Below are 24,476 nucleotides of genomic sequence, written 5' to 3'. Positions count from 1 at the left end.
ACTGCACCTACCCTTCATTATTTTATTAATCCTTTTCTTTTACTACTTGCAAGTTTAAAAACTTAGATCTAACAATATAGCATCTTACACTAGGAAAAGGCAGCCTATTTTTCCAATGCAACACCTTTCGCCTTAGAAGTTGGGCAACACTGGTGACCAACATCTGCAGGACCTGTCAAATTGCAAGGAAACACCCCCTGCTAACCACAAAAATGACAGTGCCTTGTTCCACAATTTGCTTCAGATCTCATGGGGCTTACTAGAGGTGGAAGTACAAACCTTTTTGCCAGTAATTTATTCATTTCTTCCATTAGTCCTCCTCCGCCTCCTCCGCTACTTGTTCGATTGGCATCGCTCTTAGAGACCCCACTGGGGCTGGACCCTCCTGAACCATCTTCTGGCTTAAGAGAGAAATCAAGATTGGAATTAATGAAAAGTTTGCTTTACAACCACGCCCTTAACGATTAGTTTTCCCAAGTGTTAGAAACAGCAATCACAATCACAGCCCAAAACCAGAGATAGGCTGTGTTCTGCCTTGGGAAGAAGACCCACAGGAATATTACTGAAACCAGGGCAGATCTGGGTGATGTAAATTATTAAAAAACCCACAGTGCTGCTTGTTCATAATTTTTTTATGCATGGTTAAGCAACCCTTAGCTAAGTGGACAGCTACTGACCAGATCTCAAGAGCCTACACTGTTTTTTTCTGTAAGTATAGTGTAGTTTTAACCACTTAAGTGAAAACACTAATGCATAGTACAATGGTGGACTATGTGGAAGTAGGGAAACCCTGGCAATGTGAGAAGTCACAGCCATTAGCTAACTCATATGTTCTGAAGAGACTTAACTCTACCCAACATTTCCTGCTCAGCTTCATTTGCACTGCAAAATCCCATTTAAAGGTTCACCCAAAGGGCGGCTGAAGCATGGTTCACCATGTTTCACTCAGGGTTTGCAGACCATTGCACCAAGCTGTGCCAGGCTGTCCTGCAGCAGAGAAGAGCCCATTGGGGAGTCCCAGTGGCACCTCCTTACCCGCTGAACTCTCCTTAGTTTGGCACCAGCCAGAGCTGCTGCGAGCCCTGACACTGACCCATCTTCAGCGCCAGCCCCCTGGCCCGCGCCTGCCGGCAGTGGGGGCGGAGGGGGGGGCGCAGCTCCCATGGGTGGTGGAGGGACTGGGGGGGGTGGCGGAGGTGGGGGCCCCCCAGATGAAGCAGGGATCACAGCAGCACCACTGGGGTGGCCAGGAGGAAGTGCTGGGCCTGAAATGCAGAGAACAGAAATTAGATGTGAAGCACAATGTCCTCCAGCCCCACAGACAAGGTCACGTTCCCACTCCCAGCACCACGGCCTGACTCCAGGACAAGGGGCTGATGCAAAGGAGCACCATCCATGTGAAGAGGTGCTTGTATCAATGGTCAGCCAGCTACAGTTGTGTCCTCCTGAGAGACCCTGTCACTGGCAGTCTTCTCCCTCCTCTCCTCCCCGGCTGGGCTAGTGTTTCATTCTGTGTCAGAATCAGAACACAGACAACGCTTCCCAGTTTGTAAGTGGCACATTCTTCTCCTTCTCCCACAGCTTTCTTTATGGAGATAATAAACTCCACGGACTTTGGTTGACATCAGCTTTTCAGGAGAATTGTGGGCTACAGTGACACATCCTCCTTTCTGTCATGCAGAAAGTGTGGCCTGTGTGGCCTCAGCCAGTTTTGCAGAATAACCAGGGCAGACTCAAGCTCCAAGTACCCTGAGCTTTTGCAAAGCTCCTCTCAGCAGCAACCTGTTGGATGGGATGATGGTGGTAACTCCATTGCAGTGTTTCACCTGTCTGTAACAGGTCAGCTGAAAGAATACACCTCCCCAAGGGTATTTCCCCATGCACACTGCCAGAACAGGCTGCTCTTGGTATGTATTCACAGCTTCAGTTGTTCAGTGTTACTTTGAAAGACAGGTGGCTTTTGACTGAGAAATATTTGGAAACCATATTTAACATTAACAGCTTGTTTTTCTTCTTATCTAGATTTTCTTATAATATTGCCTGATTTCTGTGGTTACTTCTGCCATTATTTCACACTCTCAATTCCATTCTTGAAATGAACCATAGCTGCTGTTAGAAATACTTTAAACATTTCAAGCCCTCTTTCGTTCATGAACATAATAGTTAGTAATTCATTGTGGGTACATTTAATTGTAATTGCAAAACTACACCCACCTAATTAGAGGGCAGCCTCAGGCAAAAATTGAACTGAGTCAAAATAATGGAGTGATGTGAGTTTAAAATAACTGTATTGAACTAAGTGGATTTCAAGGACTTGCATCAGCTGAAGGACTGAGCCTCCAATGGTTACAGTAATACTTTTAGCAGAAAGTAAAAGGAAATGTCTTAGTTTTCTTCCTTTTCCAGGCACACCACTTCAGCATTATATGTGGTTATAAATCTGAATAGATCCAAGTCACAAAACATATGCTCTGAATTGCAAATAGGCATTGCTTGCAAATTGTTCTCACTCCACAGGCTTCATTTTAGATAGGCATGAGAAATCAAGAAGACCATATACAAAGTGGACAGACACAAAGCCCAGCCCTTGATCTGCCTTCAATGAGAAAGGTTTGCTGGAATAGTTACAGTGACAAGCCCACATAACTATACATGCAGTGAATACCAGGAAGAGAGTTTCTTGAATTAAATAAATTGCACAACCACAGGGAATTCTGGCTATCTTAAACAAAATCCATGTTCTGTGTTTCACTTGTAACAGAAATACCACTTAACAAAAAGAGTAAAAATCACAACCTTTACCAATATCCTACACAGACAAGAAACCTACCACAGACCTGGCCTCCAGCTTCAGAAGAGCCCACCTGCTATGTTTGGACCAGCTGAAAATAGGTTCTATATGAAGCTCTTTAAAACAATTTGACTCTGCTGAATGACAAAAATCTTGGTCTGGGATAATATAGTAGGAATATGCATTGCAACAACCCAGCTACATGGTCCTGGTTCTGTAATTCTTTTTGCCTGGTCCCTGGACCAGTCTGGAGTGATTTTGATATTTTTCCACCCCAGTTTCAGAAATCACATACAGCAGCAGCAGCTTTGGGTCTCTCAGCCCTCGTTCTACTGGTCAGGGGCAGCACCAACCAGGCTTTTTGAACAGGTGACAGCTGAGGCTTTACACAGGTCACAACTCATTCAAAATCAGTACTTACTCAAGTGGGCAATGGCTGATGATGTCATGTAAGGAGGGGTCCTCCTGGGCAAAGCCACCTCAGACACAGCAGCGTGAGGGGGAGGCAATGGAAGACAGTGTGACATGGGCTGGCACCACTGCTGGGCAGGACAAGATGGCAAATGGCAGGATGGGGAGGGAGCCTGGCCACAGGAGCTGGGGGGGCTGGCGATGGTGGGCAGCGGGGAGCAGGGTGCAGCTCCTAGGTGTGGAAAGAAGGACCCATCCACAGTTTTCACCTGGGTTCCAGGGGGGCCTAAAGCAATTTGTTCCTCAGGATGGCCGTTCAGGGGTGCATTTGCTGAGGTCTCCCACCCTGCTTTATCTGCGGGTGCCTTGACCCTGTCAGGTGGGACAGGAATCACGGGCAGGATGGTGGGACCACGTGGCTGCAGGACATCACCCCTCTGCAGAGATGGTGCATTTGTGACAGAGGGAGAAGAAGACTGAGGAGAGCAGGAAAGAGAAGAGCCCCTGAGAGGCTGGTGAGAGGGAAAGGGGGGAGGATGGAGAGGTGGTGGAGACAGCGAGGTTCTCCTGATGCCTGGCATGACAGTCCTGCCATTTGGGCAGGGTGGAGGGGAGGAGCCTGGGGCTGCTGGCAGCTCAGAGGCCGAGTGCCTGTGCAGGAACTGCGGGGGCTCTCTGGCTCTCGGCTGGGCCAGGAAAGGGGACTGAGCAACGGGCTCGGGGACGGCGGGTGCTGAAGAGACAGCGCTGGCTGGAGGTAGCGGGGGCAGCACAACACCAGAGGCAGGAGTACCGCAGTGACTAGAGGCAGGAGGAGGAGACTGGGGATGAGAGGGGGGAGAGCATATGCTTGGTTGAAGGGTGGAAACTAAAAGAACAGAAGAGACAAAAGAATAAGGTGGGTACACAGGAAGGAACGAAACAAGTGGAACGGAGGAAAAGGAACCGTGAAGTAAACGCAAACAGAAACTCAAACAAAGCCAAGAGGAGATGGTGCAGGCACCAGCTTGGGGATTTCCAGCCCTCAGCAGAACTGGAGGGGTGTGCAGAGCAGAACCCTGGCAGCACGGGATGGGCTGCATGCTCTGGTGACAGCGAGGCTCCTCCAAACCCCACGTGAATCTGAGTCAGGATCACGAGCATCACCTTTGCACCAGGGACAGGTGCAAGGGACAGGCTGAACACAGAGGTGGCCACCCTGCAGGCAGAGAGGGAGCAGCCAGCAGCCCCTAGGAGCCATGTCCCATTCCTTGTGGATGCCAAGGCAGGATTTTGCCTAAGTTCCCTATACAGAACAGCACACTAACCTCTGCTGAAACAAGAGTCCAGCTCTTTCTGTCATCAAAGGCACATCTGTGTGTCTGAGCTGGTTGCTAGTCAAATGGTTTAACAGCTGAGTAAAAACACTTCCCTTATGTGGCCAGATTAACTGAAAAAACTTGCCCAAATCCAAAGCCCAAACACAAGATGGCCATCTTGGCTTGCTTGCTCTGCCTCCTTTTCAAAAGGCAAAGCCATACTTTGTAGCTATAAACTATTCCTGCCATCTCTTCTCTCAGTTTAGTGCAACTTAATATGCTATAGAAGATTTTTTAAGCTCATTAAATATATATATTTTTTCCATTAAGTTCACAGAAGACTTCATGATCACAAAATCCCCAGTGAAGAGCATCTAGAGCTGTATCTTCCTCTGTAGTTTGTTTTGTGCTGCAGAGCAATGGGGAGTGCTGGAGCACATCCAGCACATCAATCCCTTTGTGCTGCCATCCCCTGGAAACACGGAGTCACTCTTGTGCTGGCTGTGCTTCCTTCTCTCCCCAGGGTGTGGAAGAAGCATGGCCAGGCACCCTTGGTACACCTAAAATGCCCCTCAGCTGTACAAGTTTTGCCAAGTGCAAAACCTGCCCAGCTCCACCAGCATGCCTTGGACCTGAGCCCCTGCAAAACAACACAACTGTGCCCAAATGCATGTACGTCTCTAGCTGGAAATCAAACTTTAAAATGTAAGTGTAACTATAACCACTTTCAGCAATCTAGCTTTTGTACAGCACCCCACAAACCCCAAGAGCAGCAAGAGGAGACAGTCAGGGAGAGCAGACTGTATCTGCTTGATTTGATACGTGCCTGTGGTAGAGGTTCTTCTTTCCAGGGATTCCTGGCGCTGTTGCTGTTGCTCCATCACTTGTCTAAAACAGCAATGAAAAAACCCTTGGTCATTAGATATTCCTTATCATTTTGAGAAAAAGCTTCATACCCTGAGAAGCACTGTGTGTCTGGGGAGAGAGCTGATCCTATGAGGTGGAGCTGGGTCTGATTTCACTCACCCTGACCACAGCAGTGCCAGTTCACACTTTGGGAAACCTAACCAGGACATGGCCCTGCATGCACTGGACACTGGAGGGGCTGGTTGATCCATTTAAAATAACTCCTCAGTGCTCTGCACAAGGAATAGGCAGTGCCCAATGCCCAGGAGAGCACAGCAAACATGCATGCTGTTAACCTGAAGTGTGTGAGCATTGCAAGGAAAGAGTAAGGGGCAACCCACATAAAATCACAGAATCACACATTGGATAAGGTTGGAAGGGAGGACTGGAGGCCATCTGGTCGAACCTCCCTGCTCAAGAAGGATCCCCTGGAGGACACAATCCCCAGGATTCTGTCCAGACAGCCTTTGAATATCTCCAGAGAAGATATTCAAAAGCTGTCTGGACAGAGAAGGAAATACTCAAAATGACACAGTCCAGAATCTTTGATGGATCAGGAGCCCAAAGCACTTGTAGAATATTAGCATGTTAGAATGGAAATATAGCAAAGCTTCATCTGTGTTCTGGTGCTGACTGCACGAAGCCTCTGCAGTCCAGGTGCACATGCAGGCCCGTTTTGGCACTGCCAGTCCAGCTGGCAGCCCCAGCACCGCTGTCCCTGTGGCCCCAGCACCGCTCTGCTCCCTCTGCAAACCCCATCACGGCTCGGCACTGCTGCTCTTCCTGCTCCTTGCCCCAGGAGCTGCCAGCTCTGGTGTGGAGCCTCCCCGGCAGGGAGAGGCTGGGCCAGCTCTGCAGGGATGTGCAGTTCCAAGGGCCCAGCAGCAGAGTCTGCTCTCGCACGCTGGACTGTTCCTGCAGGAAGGGATGTCCCTGACCCCTGCCACAAACCCACCCTCACCTGGCTCCTCCTAAAAACCCTGACAGCTAAAAGCCAGACTGCTTGCCAGGCTCCTTGGCAAGTGCAGGGATATGGACTAAAAATTTCAACAGTATTAAAACACAACTCAGAATTTACCTTGCTGAAGCACTTGGTAATAATAAAGTTTATTACTATTTTCCTCCATAGTTTCTAGGTTGAATTTGCCCTAATTAATTTCATTTATCTTTAGACCAGTCTTCACTGTGCAGTCTTCTCTTTTCTCAACTTGATTTACTTTGTACAGTAAAGCAAGCTCAACTCTAAGCAGCATTTCTATTTTGACTCCTTGCACAGTATTTTAAGACACCTCCCTGTTACATGTTTACTTGTACTTTCCAGAGTCTGCAATGCTGAGCAATTCTGTCTTATTTATATACCAATAGAAGGTTTCAAAGTAAAAAATAGTCCAATGTGGAAAATAAAGACTCTTTTAATTTGCAAAACAAATTTTCTGTGTTTCATATCTAGTTCAATATATGGTAAAGGAAAATACATTATTTTGCTATGGGGGGATCAATCCTAAAGTGGTTTTATGTTCAGAACATGCAATCCATGCAATTTCTAGAATATTGCAGGTTTCTGAGAAAATTATCATATGTGCAAAGGTGAATGACTTTTGAGAAAGTCTTAGTTGGTTGATTCAACTGGTGTCATTTAAGCTATGACACTTTAAACCAAATAAATATAATCTTTGCTTCAATACATGCCCTGACTCTTTCTTGATTGTTATGGATTGTTAACACATGTCTAAGAATTTCCTGAGCATACTGTCCTCTACCTTAGCTTGGCATTTATTAGCAAAATTTGATGATGAAGAACAACTTGATACACACATTTTCCTGATTAAACCTGGAGGAAATTCTAGGTTTATCTAGAGAACCAACCTGGGAAATTCCAGTCTGACAGAACAGGAAAGAAATATGGGTAAAACACCCCCAAATCATCAGAGCTGCTGCAGAACAGATTGAGGTTCAGGGTGCAAAAATCCAAAGCAGGGGTTATCCACTGCCACTTGGAATCACTGGGGTTCATACCAGCCCTTTCTGCCCTTGGTCAGAAGGAGTTTACATGTGCCAAATGCACCCTCCCACACATGCTAAAAGGAGAAGTTCTTAGAGTCTTAGGAAGTCAAATTTATTCTAGTTGAACTAAATAAAGCCTGGGATTGGCACAAGGTTACTTAAGGAGTATGCAAGGAGAAAAGTACAAGAGAGGACAAATTACACTGACTTAAAAAGAATATTCTTTAAAAATTTGTGTAAAGATCTCTAAAAAAACCTTTTAAACAGACAAATTTGCAGGGTAGAAACCATAACTTAATTTCCTTCCTGCTTATTAAAAAACCCCTAGGCTTAAAATTGGGCCTGCTCTATGCTTAAAGAATGCATCAGCATAATTAAAGCTGAAAGTCCTCTAGTGCAGATGCAGTAATATCTAACTGCATCTACTGGCACATCTTATTCCACTCCAGTGGAGCAAAAGGAGCTTTCCTAGGGCCATGTGCCCTGCAGCAGTCAAATAATGCCTACCCAAAGGGCTTTTACTTCTCTAAACAAAAAAGAAGAAATATTTTTTTTTTTATTCTAACAGTTAAGCTGCTCACATTTTAAATGTACAGAACAGACATCCAAACTGGAGGCCTGAATTACACACGCAGAATGAGTGACTTCCACTGGTTAAAGGAAGAGCTGGATCAGGTTTTTCAGGAAGGCAGTGGAGAGGCAATATCTCCTGCCCTGTGTGAGCAGGGGCTCTCTGACCTTTGTGATATCTCTGCTCTCCCAAAGTAAATCTCAGGTGAAATATCCTCACTGCTGACCAGTCATGGGTAAATCCCTACTAAATCTCAGGTCTTTCACAGTTATTCATAGAGGTGCAGGAAATCAGTTTCCCTACACTTTCCCTATAGTTTTTGGAGGCAGGAAGACTCCTGAGCACCTACCCAGCAAAGAGTTTATCTGGAGTGTGAACATTGGCTCACTTCACCCTGTAACAGCCATTACAGAATCATTAACAATAATTAGAAAACATTCAGAACCAGCTTAAAATGTGTACAAGCAAAAAGAGCAGGGCTTACTGGTGAACAAGGAGACTGCATGTTCATGCAAGTTACAAACTAGAACTGTGCCACAGCTGATTAACTCACCTTCTCTGTGCCTCCATCTCATCTGGAGATGGACCATTCTGGATCTGGCGCTGGGCAGCTGGACCTACAGAAAAAAAATGAGAAGATGCTATTAAGAAAGAAAGCAAATGAAAAAACAGCGCCACTCAGATTGCTTCTCCACCTGACTATGACAGATAAACCTCAAGCATTATTGTCTTCTCTTTGCTTTTTTTATTATTTTTAGCTCTATTTTTTCATATTAGACAAATCATTGACTCCTGTACAGTTTTAATCCCACTGGGAGAATTCAGGGGCTGAATGTGGGAGCAGATTTGTCCAGAAACTTGGCACCACGGTTTCTGTAGATTACACACTAATCCCTGGGTGATGTGAAGGCCTGCAGTGTTGCAAAAGTTGTCCTGTAGAAGGACAGCCCAGTGCACTGGGATGCATTTTTAGCTTTGACATGGTTCAGCTCCATCCTTCAGATATTATTCTGTGCTTGCACAGAAATTCAACTGCCTCACTGAGTCTGGGGGCACACATTGTGCTAACTCTGATGCTGAGCTGGAATCAAAGCTGCCTGATGGAAGGTGCAAAGAGATGCAAAATTAAACAAGACTTTTACAAAGGTGACTTTTCTTTTTACAATGCTGTGGTCTTCTGTTTCTGGGGGATCCACAGCAAGCTGAGCTTTCACTGACATCCACCAACAAAAGCTGACTATGCATATGACCATTTAAGTCACATCTCCTCTCTTGATTGATCATTTAATCTCTGTTCTCAGACATTTAATCAAGGACATTGACCCTACATGCCATTTTCAGAAAGAAACAATTATTCTGAAAATAAAAATAACTGCTGGTAACATAAGTGGCCTGCACTTATTACAAAGATTGTTCCATTCATTTGAGGAGGTGGAGTTCAACTGTGATTAAACAGATAAGACTTGTATTAAATCAAACAGTAATTTTCCTGATAAACTGGGAAGGAGGTCAATTATGTGCAAGAAATTATTACGACTACCTTATTTTTTAATTTTTAAATGTAAAACTTACCACTTTTTAAAGTTATCCAACAAGAGCAAATCAGAATTAAATACTTACAAACCTAAATATGTCACTCTCAAATTGTTAAGCATATTTATCTCTGTATTCTTTATGTATTACTGCCAGGCTGAACGCTATCTGAAAACCAATTAAGAAAATGTGAAAACAGGAAAGATGGCAGAAATGCATCGTAGTCAGAAATTCCAGAGCATTGACTGATCCTGAGGAAATCATGCATATTTTTGAAATGTGTTTAAGGACTAACATTTGAAGTAAGGGTACACAGAACTTTCTGAAAACCAGGCCTGTGTATTCTAATTTTGGGTCTCCCAAAAATGAAGCCAGTGACAACCACTAAGCCAAAAGCTCTGACATTTAAAAATATCCTATGATTGGGCATGAAGTGAAGAGAGTTCACTTTAATGACTCATGACTGACAATTTAGTGCTGTTTATCATAGGTCTTTGGCAAACTATTTAGACAGAAATGCCACATTTTGTAAAGATCACACGAAATAATGAACGTGGGGAAGCGGGTGATTGTTTTGGGAAGAAAGCCTCAGGGAAAACCTTAGCAAATATTTGGGACCCACCCAGCAGGAAGCTCCGTGAAAGGAGTTTAAGGTGTAGCAAGGAGCTCAGAAACCACAGGTGAGGATGCCAGGCACAGCTTTCAGCCCGCTCAGCCCCAGCTCACGGCCACGGAGGGCAGGGATTAATTTCGTGCTCGATTCTGCACATGCATGCTCTGCTGTGCACGTACAGCAGACAGCTGCGAGGATCAGGGGTTTCTATCCAACTGGATTTCTAGGCTTAATTCCCCTCCACATTTTTCGGTATTTCTCCGACAGAAGCAGACATGAACAGTGAGTGCTCTTGGTGATGCCACCCTCATTTGAAGATGCTTCTCTGGTTGTCCATGAGCTGCCTCTGACCCTGCCAGCCTTTGGGAACAGCCTCAGAGAGGAGCTCTTCTCAGCACAGTGACCAGGAGAAAGAGTTCTGCTGCTGACCCGTTTGCAGCTCCACAGCTGCTGGGAGCCACATTTTTAGCAACTAATTAAGGCAGGAGATACTCTGCGAATGTCTGTGTTTCCTCGCTTGGTTGCTTTGCAATAATTAACCACGCTTTTATAGAAGCATCTTGTGATTCAGCTGAAGGCAGATTTTGGGAGCACACAGATGTTTTCCGTGTTTATTTTTTCTCCTCCTACTCAACCACCCCAGCAGCCACTCTGCCCTTGCCCAGCTGTCCCTGCAGACAGCGAGGGGGAACTCCTGGCACAGGGCACTGCTTTGTGCTGGGTGTGGAGCTTTCCACGTGCTGGGGCTGCTCCTGCACGCTGCACAGATATGTCCACGTCTGGAACAAGCCAAACCCCAGGAACAAAGCTGTCCCTGAAGGAAAACCCATGCTCCGGCTTCCAATAGTGCCAGGAAGGCACGGGCTAACAGGAACAATGCCATCCTTTCTCTCCTGCTGGACAAGCTCCAAGCAATGTTTCTGTTCCCTCTTTCACCTTGGCTTCAATTGCAAGCAACACTGACTGCATACCCTTAGAAAAAAAGTATCAAACACGTTTATTTCTCTGAGCAACGGGTATTTTGTGCTTCTTCCACACAGCAGGTCCAATCTACAAACACACTTTCATTCATTACACGGAATGGAAGCAGCCCCTGCTTGGGGTTTTTGCAGCTCCTACAGCTCCATGGTGCTTATGGACCAGTGTGGTGACAGTGGTGGGCTAAGGAAAGGCTCCAGAGTCAGAGCTGAATTAGAAATACATATGGGCTTTCAATTCATGATAATGAAAATGTTTGTTTTACATATGAGAAAAACATGATTTTGTGCAAAAAAATACAAAACCTCCAAACCACAAACAAACAAACATAAACCCCCAGCAGATGTCTGGGGGAAAAGAGGTGTCAGAGAGACAGACAGCTGTCCCTCATTGTTTGATGATTCCAGCACACACTTGGATTGTGGGAGACTTTGGTTCAGCCATCAGATCTGATCTGTCATTGTTTATATTCTGATAATGTGACATAAACTCCTGCTTATCCTGACAAGAACAGAAGAAATCTTTCCAGATTACAAGTTTCTGCAAAGCTTTTCCTTCCAACAGCAGTATCTTTCAAATAAATTGGCATCTTCTGTCATAAAACCCCAACATTATCAGTTGTTGAAAACATTTCTGACTGATGCTAATCCCATGGTCCCTGTTCAGCTACAGCCTGGGCCGGTGTGCAAACTCACACTGAGACTCAGCTGGGCAGGCTGTTTTTGGGGTTCACCATCACCCCTTCTCTTCCCCCTGTGCACCTGGGGCTCTTTGCTATGGTGTGGTTGCTGCCCCACTGCCAGCAGGCCGGCCCCACACTGAGGTGTGACACCCCTGGGGCTGTGACATCCTTGGCTGCTGAAATAAACACGGGCAGGAGACCTTTCTCCTTTTTAATGCCTTTATTAAAAGTGGTCAGCTCTGGTGGGAGAACCGACGGGTCCGCACTCCCGCCGCCGCCAACTTCCCAGGAGTGACTCGGAGGAGGAGGAGGAGGAGGAGGAAGGGTGCAGCTGTGTCCGCTGGCCTGTGGGCAGAGCTGGGGGTCCATCCTCACAAGAGCGTTGGGAAACCCCTTGTTCCCTTTCCTGGTTCGACCTTCAGGGCCCTGTCTTTAGCCGAGGTCCTCTGGCTAGGGTGAGGGGCAAAAAAGGGTCTCAGCGTCTCTGCAGGCTCTGAACTTTGTTGCTCACGTCCAGACATCACTTTGATCTCTTAATTCTGTGTTGGCTCGTTGTTTTTGGGGTCTCTTTGGTAAGTTTGGTGGGGTGGCTTTCCCGTGGCATGCTGGCTCCGAGGTCATTTGCACGCCCTCCGATGTCCCCTCCTTTCACTGTCCAGAAGGGTCATCCACCGGCAGCAGGCAGGGGGGCACTGACAAAAGGGGAATTCTCAACAATAGGGAGTTAACGACCGACTCTTAACAGGTGATTCCAACATGAAGTTAACAAAGAACTCTCCTCTGCCAGCAGCCAGCCCAACTTGTAACTCCGCAACCTTTTAAAAAAATGGGTAACCTTTTTTTATTCATAACACCTGGCTGCTGTGACATCGGTGGCTGCTGTCCCCGCGTCAGGCAGAGCGGGAAGCGCTCCGTGTCCCCATCGGCCGCCACTTCCCCATTCACAGCCTGTCTGTAATTTTAGCTTTCTCGCCGCTGTTGGGCAATCCCGCTGCTGCTGCTGCAGAGGCTCTGTCAGCGCTCCAGCACCTGCCCCTGCCCTGAGGAGCTCAGCCTGCTCTCCTGGTGGGGACTGCCCGTGCTGGAGATGTCCCGGCACAGCCACGCTGGAACGGGAACAACAGTGCTGGTGACTGGCTGTGCTGCTGACACTCTCTTAAACTCATTAGTAGAGACAATTATCCTGGACAAAGCACTCATCTAATTAGCCGAGATAAAGCCCGTAGATAGAGCAGGGTGCCCACACTCGGGCTGGATGACCCGGCAGGTCGGGCTGACCTGACTTTCCATGGCGAGCTGAAGGACTGAGGAGGGATGGATCACTGCTCCCTGCAGCTGGGCACAGCCACGGGCCACCAGCGTGCTGCCACACCGCCACCATGGCACTGCTGTCGCAGCGGGCTGGGACTCCACACCTCCTGCTCCTGCCTTGTTTGCTATGAGTAGAAAAGTTGCCCGTTTTTTAAAAGGTTGCAGAGTTCACAGGCTGGGCTGGGTGGAGTTCTAACTGTTTGATACTGTAATCACCTGTCCTTTTCGTTAACTACCTGTTGCTGATGGTTAAGAATTCCCCCTTTTGTCGAATGGCACCCGGAGGGTGAACAGGAGAGGACATCGGGGCTGGCATGCAAATGAAGAAACCCCTCACCAAACCCAGCAAAAACCCCTAAAAACAGCGAGCCAACACCACGGAATTGACGGATGGAAGTGATGTCTAGACGTGAGGAACAGAATCCAGTATCCGCCAAGGCCTTTTGACCCCTCACCCTAATCTAAAAAGATGTCGGCTGGACAGAGGACCTCAAATGTCAAACCAAAAAATGGGGAATCTCCTGACGCTCCCGTGAGGACAGAACCCCCATCTCTGCCCACAGACCAGTGAACAAAGCTGAATTTTTCCTCCTCCTCCGTGCCCCTCCTGGGAGCAGCAGCAGCGTGAGCGCGACCCGTCGGTTCTCCCTACCCGAGCTGATTTTTAATAAAGGCGTTAATAAGGAGAAAGATCTCGTGCCCTGTTTATTTCATTGTTTGGTCTGAGGAGCAGCAGCACTGTGGCAGGAAGCACACCCCACGAAGGGAGCACAGTATCACAGAGAATGCTTGCAGGCAGCTTGCCTCGCTCCTATTAAACATTAACTGGAAATAGAGTTTCAGAGAGTGTTACTCACGGGCTGGATGCCTCAGCAGAATTTTAACAGAGTAGTACATTAAATACCTTCTGTGACATCATTTACACATGGACCAAACTTCTCCTCTGAGAACTGCAAAGAACTTTATCAGCCTTAATTAAGCTATGAGGCCGAAGTGACTTGATTACACCCAGGTGGTGTCTGCACAAATAAAATTTGGTTGCATCAATTTACCTACAGGTGAGATTTGCGACTGACACAGTCAAAACCATGTAAAAGGTCACCTAAGGCGTTCTTATTCTGATGCAGACCAAATTTGGTTTGACCTGAGGCAAGTAGAGTGCAGGGAAAGGAGCATTTCCAACTCTGTGCCAGAAAACCTCTACCTCCCTTCCTTGTTCCTTGGTGACCAACAGTGCTGTAAGTCTGTGGCAAAGTAAAACACATCCTCTTAAAATCATCCCCAGCAATGCTTTACATAACCTGAATTTACCTTTTATCACACTGGAAAAGGAACAGTGTCTATCAGGTACCAACTCTCAGCTGAATTCTAGAAATTCCTGTCTTAGAAGCTATTAAAAGCACCATTCCCAAGACTGCAACTGCTTTGCTTTTATCTTTTACCTTTTACCTCGAGATTACTGTAATCTAACATGAAAAAGGCCCCGCCTAAAGTAAAATAAGGGTGTGAGCACGGGGGTCTGTATGAAGTCTGTTCATTTGAACTAAAAACTGATTTAACATTCAATGCTGAAACTTTCTGATGCAGATAAGATTTAAGGACAGTGACAGAGCTGGAAAAACAAGCCTTGTATTTAACACGGGAATGCCCTGCCCTTGCTCACACCTCTCCAAGAACTTATGTACAGGTGCTTATGCTGTGCACAGTCCTTTTCTTCCTTTTTTCTTTTAGGAAAAATCAACAGATGGAATTGCAAGGGTCCCCACATGCAGAGCCACACAGCATGTGCACTGGGTAGGATGGAAGACATGAGATCCAGAGGGGGGTACCAAACAAAAAGGCTGTGCAAAGATCCAGTGCTGGAAGATGATGAGACAGAAACCATCTTCAATTCACCAGAAGTGTTACTGAGCACAACACCATGAAACCAGTGCCTTTGACTCAAATGCTAAAGCTGGTAATGCCATTATTTTGCATAAAATATGAAGGCATTTGTTTGATCCTGACCATTCATCATGGCACTGGCACGGCATTTGGCAGCTTTTCATGCTTGTGTCTTGGTTGAGCTGGTGGAGAAAAACTTGTTTTTTTCCCTCCTGCATGCAATACAGATGAGACAGTGCTAAAGCAGCTCCTGCTGCAAACAACTCCACTCTGACAGCAGGGGTCACAGTAAATATGTGAAGGACATGGCTTGGCTGCATTTATCTCAACTCAGCAGCACAGCTTGGGTTACCTCTCAGATGAGAAACAGCATAACCAGCTTTAAACAAGATTTAAAAATACACATAGGTGACTGTGCAAACAGGAAACCTTTCACAGTGAGGTGGCTCCATGGCCATTTGGGTCAGCATCTCCCCTAAAATGCAGCCTGGAGTGGTGGGACTGCATCCCCACAGTTAGGGCAAGCAACAGGGATGGGAGCCCATGTGTTCAGGTATGGGACTCCCTGCATTTTATCTGATCAACATAAATAAAAGAACTGTGTAAGAACTGGAAATCATTTTCCTCTCAGCAGCTCAGCTCTGACAGGAAGCCCAAAACACACACGGACCTAGAATAGCATGAGCTTTTTGGGGTGGGGGAAGGCGAGCAAGGAAAGCTGCAGTTCTGCCTGGGCAGGGAAAGTGGCTGAACCTTGGTTCCCCACTTCCAGAGGAAGGGCTTTGAGCACCTGACCATGAGGATGGCAGCCCCAGGGAAGGAGGTGGCTGCACACCCACCTGGATCAGGCCTCAGTGCCATGGAGTGCCAGGACCTGTGCAGTGCTGGCTCTCCAAGACAGAGAGAAATTCTGGCAAGGTGAGTTGTCACATTCACATTTTCTGAAAAATCCCTTTGCTCAGGATTTTTCTCCTGGGAAGCTGAGAAGCCTCAGAGAAAAAGGAACACTTTTATTATCTCACTTGCTTCTCCTGTGCTTTGCTTGTGTGGAATGTGTTTGGAGATTGTTTACCCACAGGTGATTGTTTCACTGGCTTCTGGTGTGAGTTGTTTTCACTCATTGGCCAATCAGTGCCAAGCTGTGTCGGGACTCTGGAGAGAGTCATGAGATTTCATTATTATCTTTTTAGCCTTCTGTAAGTATCCTTTCTCTATTCTTTAGTATAGTTTAGTATTCTTTAATATAATATAGTATCATAAAATAATAAATTAGCCTTCTGAGAACATGGAGTCAGATTCATCTTTCCTTCCTGCCTGCCACAGGGGTCCCAGCAAATATAATACTGAATGCAGGAAACCTCCATGCAGGACAGGAAAAGATGGAACTCGAGCATCCCAGGGGGGTTCTGTTTACTGAGCTGAGCTCTGAGCAAAAGGGAACTAATTCAGTGATGGCTCAATAATGCATTGCTGAAGCTGAGGTGGGTAAGGCAGCACCTGCCAGGCAGCCCCAGGTGGGGACTGCCAGCACCTCCCTCCTTGGCAGGGCTGGGGCAGGGGCTCTGATGCATTTAGAGAAGCAACCTTGTTTCCACAGGCAGTTTCATGATAAACAAGCATCCAGCTTAGTTGATGACCAATGCTTTTCTTAGGGGAGCCACCTCTGGCTCTGAGAAAAATGTTATGTGCATAGAAAAGTAGAGGAAGAGTAATTTTACTTTATCATCACAAAAAGGAAAAGGAAAAAAAAGAAAGGACATAGTTGAATTTCTAAGGGTGTAATTTCAATATTGGTGGGTTTATAAACACATTCAGGGAAGATGATGGGAGATGTCATCAATCAGTGACAGAAGCAAAAAGTAATCTATAAAATTCAGGACAATGAGATTATCTTAAAAAAATAAAAGGAAGTAAATTAACCCCACAATTATTAGTAGCAAGTAAACAAGCCCCCAAGCACTTCTGTTCCCTCCTCTTCTTGATTGTTTTTCAGAATGTGCATCAAGCCTATTTTCCTGAACATCCAGGATTGAAACTTTTCAATAAAGGTGAAGATTAGCTCATAATCTTGTGCCTCTAGGCAGTACTGGAGCTTTAAGAAAAACACCAAATACCATCAGAATCTCATTAAAATCAAGAGCACAGGCCATCCTGAGAAGCTGGCACCCCACCACTGCATGGGCATTCAGGCAGTGGATGCCTGAAACAAATCAAAACATACCATCTAAAGATATGGTTTATATTGCAAAGATATTTCCTGAATTTGGTTTTAGTGAGGACATGAATTGTTTCACTCCAGTACCAGTTTGCCAGGTGCTGTCCCTGCAGAGACAGATACACTGCAATGCTGGCCTTGTGCTCTGTAGTAGGAGTGTTGCTGATATCAAAAAGCAATTTTCCTTGGATGTCTCAAGCCCCACCCATCTATTCTGTGGGACAGAAGCTATCTGCTTTTAGCTAAGTGTGACTCTGTGTGTTTCTGCACCCAAGTAAGTGCATATACCTGTTTATACCCACTTCACACTTACATTTCTTTACATCAAATAAAAGGCAGGGATTTGATCAATTTTTTTTTTGACAAATTGAAGTTTTGAAAATTTCTGAAGTCACAGGGGAAAAGAACCCAGCCACTAGCATGGACAGCAGTTCAATCAGCTGATATTTACACATATCACTGGTCAAAAATAATCTCTGGTTTTGCTTAACTATAGGATTTATGACACATTAGATCAGAAATGTAGATACACACACACACCCCCACTGTAGCCTGGTGCAGCACCCGAGGCACCAAGAGCAGCATGGTCTATTCTTGGCCTATCTCCACATACAACCTTGCAAGGCAAGGCTCTCTATTTTCAAGTGTCTCCTTTCTGTTTCCCTACTGGTAGGACAATAAACCCCTCAGTGCAGTCTTTTCCAGCACATGGAGAACAGCAGGGCCCATACATTCACTGAAGCACCATGCACACATAGAAAACACCATATTATAAACACACAGTTTGCACCTAGTTAATGGTTAAGATCCAGACAAGATCCATTTTACCAAGATTTAACTCCCACCACTGCTCTAAGGCAACTATGATAGGTACCTGTACCTGGGTAAGAGTACTGGACAGAGGAGGACTTTTCTACAAAACACAGCTAAATGGAGATATATTTTGGGATTTTTGAAAAAAAAAAACAAACTAACCCAACAAACCACATGAAAAAATATAATTAGAAACAGGCAGGGTTCCTTGATAATTAAGTCACAGTCTTAAATAAATTTAAGAGATAAACAAAATATTCAAATATAGCACCTGATCCCCATTCACACTTCCACCCAAAGCCAAGCTATCTGCTTAAGGGAAGCAAAAATCCCACTGACTAGGAAGGCCCAGAGTAAACCCACTCATCTCTGTAAATCTTCATTTCCAGAAGAGCTAACAGGAATTGACAGTCACAGGCAGGTCATTAGGAAGGAAAAAATAGGCAAATATCCCATTAATATAGGAGCTATAAGATGCTGCCCTTTTTAATATCTGTTTTTTAAAACAATTATCTATTCCATGAGTACAGATGCTATTCACTAGCAAGTAAGAGCGGAAGCAATCCAACATGTTGATTCAGAAGTCATCATCCCACATTCTTGCTGTAATGACCTCTCCTGATTTAACAGCCCTGACTAATGTACGCATCTCCCCAGCCTAATGCCTCATTTCTCACAAATACTATCTCAGCCTCCCACTGCCCGCCTGCCTGAATTAAAAGCAAATTAAAGACAAACCATCCACCAACGAGCTACAACTGGAAGTGCTGTCCAGCACAACAGGGTGGCGGCACAGACCATCTCCATGCAAAAACGAGCATCCCTTCCCGCTTCCCGCAGGAGCCCGGCACGCAGGGCAGCGGCGAGGTTTCCATCACCTACAGGACATTCGGCACAGGATGATGCAGTCACAGTGGCAGAGGCAGAAGCAGTGCCAGATCCATTCCCTGCTGACCATAGCACGGCCGCAGCCTCCCGAGCGCGCTCCCCGCATGCCCGGCGCTCCCGGGCCAGGTTTCACCAGGTGTAATCGATCCCTGCTGCAGCAGCACTGTGGGCCCGGCCACCTCAATATTTAATGGGACCCTCGTCCTCACCTATCACAACACTTCGGGGTGTCTGAAGCCAGACTTTTGTCTGGACTTCCATGTAATGCTGTGAAAGAAAGAAATTGCGTTTTCTGCCTCCCGTCCCAATCAGAGCTCCCTGCGTTCACCTACGTGCAAGCAATTACAATAAAAGTGAAGTGTGAATAAACAGAAAGTTCAGTTGTCTTGGGGAAAAAATGGCTGCTGTTGAACATGCAGGATCAAGTTCACTGGGAGCTTCTGAAGTCAAAGGGGTTCAGTGATAAATGTTGAGCACTAGTCTTAAAATGTAAGTGTGAACAAGATGGCTTCAGGGATATGTATATATGGCTTAAAATCCCCATCTACTATTAAATGTTTTCTTCATCATCCCATCATACCTGATCTCCTCTGATCCCAACACTTCACCTTCTTGGCCTGCTAATCACTTTCCTCTTCTATATTTAAGTATGGCACGTCTTCCAGAGGCAATCCAGTTGAAGTTAATGGAGAGTTTCTATGAGGAGGCTAAACAGAATATTTATTCACTCTCTACCTCTGCCTTATCACCTTGGATTTCTTTCCCTTCTCCTTGCCTTTGCATTATTCTGTCTGCTGGGGATTCACCCAGCCTAATGCTCTACTCCTCAAGCAAATTCATAGCTAGTTTAGGGGATGTATCTCCACAGCTTCAGTGACACTACCCTGATGTAGATCAATTGGTATTTTAACCCACTGAACTCAGGAGCTAAGTCTTTTATCTAATATCTGACTTTTAGAATATGCTGAATAAAAATTTGAAGTTTTTATAAGTTACCTATGGTTACTCCAGGTGAAAGCCAGGTGGAACAAGTTCATAATTAGCAACGTATCAGAGCCACTCCTATCCTTCTCAGACAATACTTACTCATCATAACTGAGTAGTTGCTCACTCTCTGTACCTGCCTCCCACAACATTCTCAGAAAGACTGATATGTAGATAATAGTAAAGCTGCTTATCATATGTTTTCTAATGTTTGCTGCTATGAATTATTTATGTCCCATTTTAAGTCTACAATATCAATACCTCTCAGGTATTCACCACTATCAGATGGAGCACAACAAGCATTAACCAATCAATATCTGAGACAGCAAAAAAAAAATCTTTTAAAAGCAAACTATCTTTTTCACTATGGCACACAGATGGTGTAAACTCTACCTGTATATGCTCATTGTTTCCTGCTTGCTGGGTTATAAAGCCAATAGAGGCATGCCAGAAACCGGAGTATTAAATTCAAACCTGAGTGTAAATTCAGGGTCTCACAGCCATAAATGACAATGGTTTTATGTAATTACATTCTGAGAATGTAAGAAGATTCAGGAATATATTTAAATGAACAAAAACAGCATTAAAATTGTAGGCCATGTTTTATATTCAGGACTCCAGTTTTCCTAGAGAACACGGTATCATCAAACCATTTCATTCTCACTTTTGAGGGCACTTCAAGTCCTTTTTGTTCTCCTGTGCTTTCTTCCTGTATCTCACACTGAAAGACTGAAGGAAGGCATCTGGCTGATGTAAAATATCAGCTAAACTCTCTAAAGTGCTCTCTTATCCCGCAATGCCATTGGAATCACCTGCTCTCTCAAAAGAAAACTATTACACAAATGCAGGCAATTTAAAACACTGTATCAAACTAATGACAGAATCTGTAAACCCAGAGATGTACAACTTAATTCTGTCCTAAGAATGCATCTAACTCTTTCAGTCACTTATTTGGCTGAGACTATGTTCCCCATATTTTCTTTATTATTTTCTTACACACTTATCTCTTACATAGTGAGGTTGTGGTTTCTACAGGGTTAAATACGGTCATGACTAATAAAAAGCTAAGAAACATCCTTCAAGGCCAAACAGCATCTCAGAGACTCTCAAACTGATCTAACAGAGATTAACAGATTCCTACAGATCCTTGGGCAGACTTACCACCTGCACAGCAAACTCCCTGCCAACAGTCTGCCATGGAGCCAGAAAACCAGTGAGCGGGTGTGACAACTCCTGCTTCCACCCCAGCTCCACCCTCCTCCCTAAAACTGACACAGGATTTTTCAGTAGCTCATTCAAACACAACCTGGGGCAGCACAGCCAGGGTCACCATGTGGCTGAGTAAATGGCAGAGCAGGAGCTCATATGGATTGGGAACAGGCTCTCTGAGAGACTCCACCACCTCTTCTGACTCTGAAATTAGGACTGGTCTCCACAATCCCACCAGCAAGAGAGTGATTTAAGTGGAAATAGCAGCATGGCCCACAGAAAAAATAATTAAATACCCTGAGAAGGCAGTTGCCCCAGACAGTATGACATGAGCCACCACCTCTGCTTCTACTTGGGATAAACAAAGTTATGACCTGCTGGACACCATTGGTGTTGGTCCAAGTTTAGAGGGGAAAAATCTGATGTGGCCAAAAACATTGTGAAAATACTTTTATAACACCTGCACTGGGATTCTTAAATCGTGGTACATGTGCCACCAGCTGCATGCAAGTCATTTCAAAGGGGTAGTCTGTCATGCAGCACTGGGCATAACCCTGCCCCCCAGAAATCCTGTCATTTCTTATTAGCATTACTTGACCTTCACAAAGGTTACAGCCCAGCCTGCCTGTGGCAGCACAGATGATTTTTTGAAAGAGGAGTACTTGCAGATGCACCTGAAGAGATTTTAAGTAACTATTCAATTGACCACCTCTTACTCCTGTATATAAAAACCCTTGACCTCAATTTGAGCATGAAGCAATATCAGCTGGCTGGAACGCAAGCACTCCCCAAACAAACTGCTCCTCTAATCCTTGCAACAGGAAATCAATTGTGAAAATTGCATTTTGACAAATATAAATCATTACTGACAAAAAGGCTGACAAATCTCTCTTGATGTCCAGCACTTACCTGGTGCAGCAGCCCGCTGGAAGATGTGCTAGAAAAATGCTTCTTTTTAAAAACGAAGTTGGAAAACACTAATTCCACAATCTGCAGCAGTGAAAATAAAGGACAGCTCTGATCCTGCAAGTGGTAGCAGGCAGGCAGGTGACTCTCCTACATGAAGCCTTCTGCAGGAAGGCTGTAATTATCTGGTTGAGCACCTACTGATGGTATCTGGAGACTGTGCACGTACGAGCCAATGTGCAGCTGATACAACTCAAGTCATTTTACTTTCTGTACATTTTGTCCTTAATTGAAAAAGGTTGCTTTCCTTTTCTATTCCTAATATCTATTATCCATGCTTGAGAAGGCACTTAACAGCACATTAGACAGCTAAGAACCCAGAGGCTGTGCCAAAACTGAATTAACACTATGAAATGAATCAAGTGCCTGGTTTCATTTTAGTAGAGTCTTTATCAATTGGCACCCTGAGAAGGTTTGTACTTTAGAGAACTCTGGAAAACACTCAAGAAGGAGAACAATGAGCTTTTAAGTTCCTCAGCCAGACAAAATATATTAAAAAAAGCCATTCTTGTGCCATTGACCATATCTTTGTTGTTCTTAAGATGGAAACTCATTTCTGTTGTTAAGGATCAGTGTCAGATGTTTTGTTATACCTGTAGAAGCTGTTTATACTGAACCAGCCTTAATTTTTTATATTGCCCTTCTCTGCTCTCAACCTCCATTCCCACCATCAGTTCCTAAGGACTCCTGGGTACTGTGCCAAGGAGAGCAGAAGTGTTTCCCACAAGTACAGGATGCTTTTGGCATGGTTGCTATTCCACAGGCAATGCAGCCACACACCTTAGCAATTAGGCTGGGCTATGACTGTATGGAGCAGATTTAAGACCTGGGAGAAATCAGCCTGCTCATCTCCACACTTTGTCTCTCTGGAGCTGCTCCCTGCACAGAGGCTTGGCTCAGTCCATGCCAAGCCAGGACACTTGAGCTGATGGATCTTCTCCCAAATTTTAGTAGCTGCAGTTCAGGCACAACTCATCGAGACCAACCCAGGAACAGAGCATGGAACCTTCAGCTCTTGCACGGACAGCCCACACTCAGGTGCCTGAATCAAGACTCACCCATGGGAGTGAGAAGACTCAGCTGGCACAGCATCTATTTCAGAACTAGCCCCTAACACATATTTCCAGTTACAAACCATTTTAAATGGGATGCAAGACTGAGAGTTTCTGCCAAGAAATAGAGAGCAAGAAGCATTCCAGGCAAATATAAGTCTCACAGACTAAGCCTAGAAAAACCCTGTCAACTCAAGTAAAAATTACAGTTACCAGAAAATTACCTGCATTGGAACATTGTATACTGATGCCATTCTTAAGTAATATGCTCTGATTAAATCATGTCAGTGTTTGTAGTACTAAATTAAACAATATTTAGAAGACATGCTTACACTTCGCAAATCTTTTCTTTGCAGGGCACTGCTAAGAGCAAAATAGCTGCACAGATGAAGGAAAGATGAAGGCTGGTAAGCCACTTCTCATGACAGCTGCCCCACTTATAAGTTATTTAAGCTGCTGTCTGCCAGTAGCCTGTAGTATGGTAACAATTAAATAGTCACTAGCAACATACCTATATTACAGTATATTGCTTTCTAAATTGCCTTCTGCAAAAAAAAAAATCAATCAATTTAACTGATGGGGAAATCTGAAGTCTGCTACATTGCTATTAGAATAATTTGGTACAAAGGAAGTGCAGGAATGCATTTGATACTTCTCAGAGGGCTTGACTTTAATTAATTTATACTTTCAAATTGATTGTGATTCACTTGAAAATGCATTCTGTTGTCCGAGAGTTTGAACAGGCACTTCTTGGGAAACCATGATGAACTTCTCCTCTGATGCAGAAAGCCTGAGACCCAAGAAAAGGCCCCAAACTCCTGTAAAGAGGCTAGCAGGCACAACTCAAAGTACTTCAGCTTTGCAAACTGCTGGTTGCAACACCACCCTCCTCAGTTATCAGCACCAGTCTAGGGGAGGATGAATCTTCCCTGGCCTCTCTCTACTGATTACAGGAGAAGCCTGGCTGAGACTCAGTCCTATAAATATAGCTGGGATGAGTCCAATCCTAAGAGACTAAGCCATAAACTCTACCAAATTACCCACAGACTCAGGGAGGGTTTGGAAAACCCAACACCACTGCAGCTTGGCTCAGCACTCTGCTCACCGCTGTGACTCATGTTGGGTGTGCCAGCAAAGCCTTTCAGGGGGCACAGTGGGCAAACACTCCTTGCAGTGAGTAACACACACCCCTCAGGCTCTGCCTGACCTCCCAGAATGGGACCTCTCCTGATAAATCAAACAGGCTTTTCCCCTCCCTGTTCATCCCCCAGAATGAGGAGTGGAGGTTTATTCATCACTGAGTTTGCTGACCAGCTTTCTGCCCTGTTATCTGTCTCATTATTGAAAGGAGGCTGGTGAGGTAAGTG

At 45.2% G+C, this 24,476-nt stretch overlaps 1 protein-coding gene across 7 annotated transcripts in view; it reads right to left on the bottom strand.

Moving 5' to 3' along the window:
* Window positions 1–24,476, bottom strand: part of EVL (Enah/Vasp-like) — a 147,056-nt gene that overhangs the window by 10,549 nt on the left and 112,031 nt on the right. For all 7 annotated transcript variants that reach the window (XM_066551830.1, XM_066551831.1, XM_066551833.1 and 4 more), the window contains exons 4-7: window positions 8,535–8,598; window positions 5,327–5,388; window positions 1,036–1,265; window positions 280–401 (exon numbers count right to left, since the gene is read on the bottom strand). In XM_066551830.1, coding sequence (XP_066407927.1) covers window positions 280–401; window positions 1,036–1,265; window positions 5,327–5,388; window positions 8,535–8,598 — 478 coding nt within the window. The remainder of the gene's footprint in view (window positions 1–279; window positions 402–1,035; window positions 1,266–5,326; window positions 5,389–8,534; window positions 8,599–24,476) is intronic.

The sequence above is a fragment of the Molothrus aeneus genome, chromosome 6 (assembly GCF_037042795.1).
Source record: "Molothrus aeneus isolate 106 chromosome 6, BPBGC_Maene_1.0, whole genome shotgun sequence".
In the NCBI taxonomy this organism is placed as follows: Eukaryota; Metazoa; Chordata; class Aves; order Passeriformes; family Icteridae; genus Molothrus; species Molothrus aeneus.
This window is presented reverse-complemented; position numbering and strand designations above follow the sequence as displayed.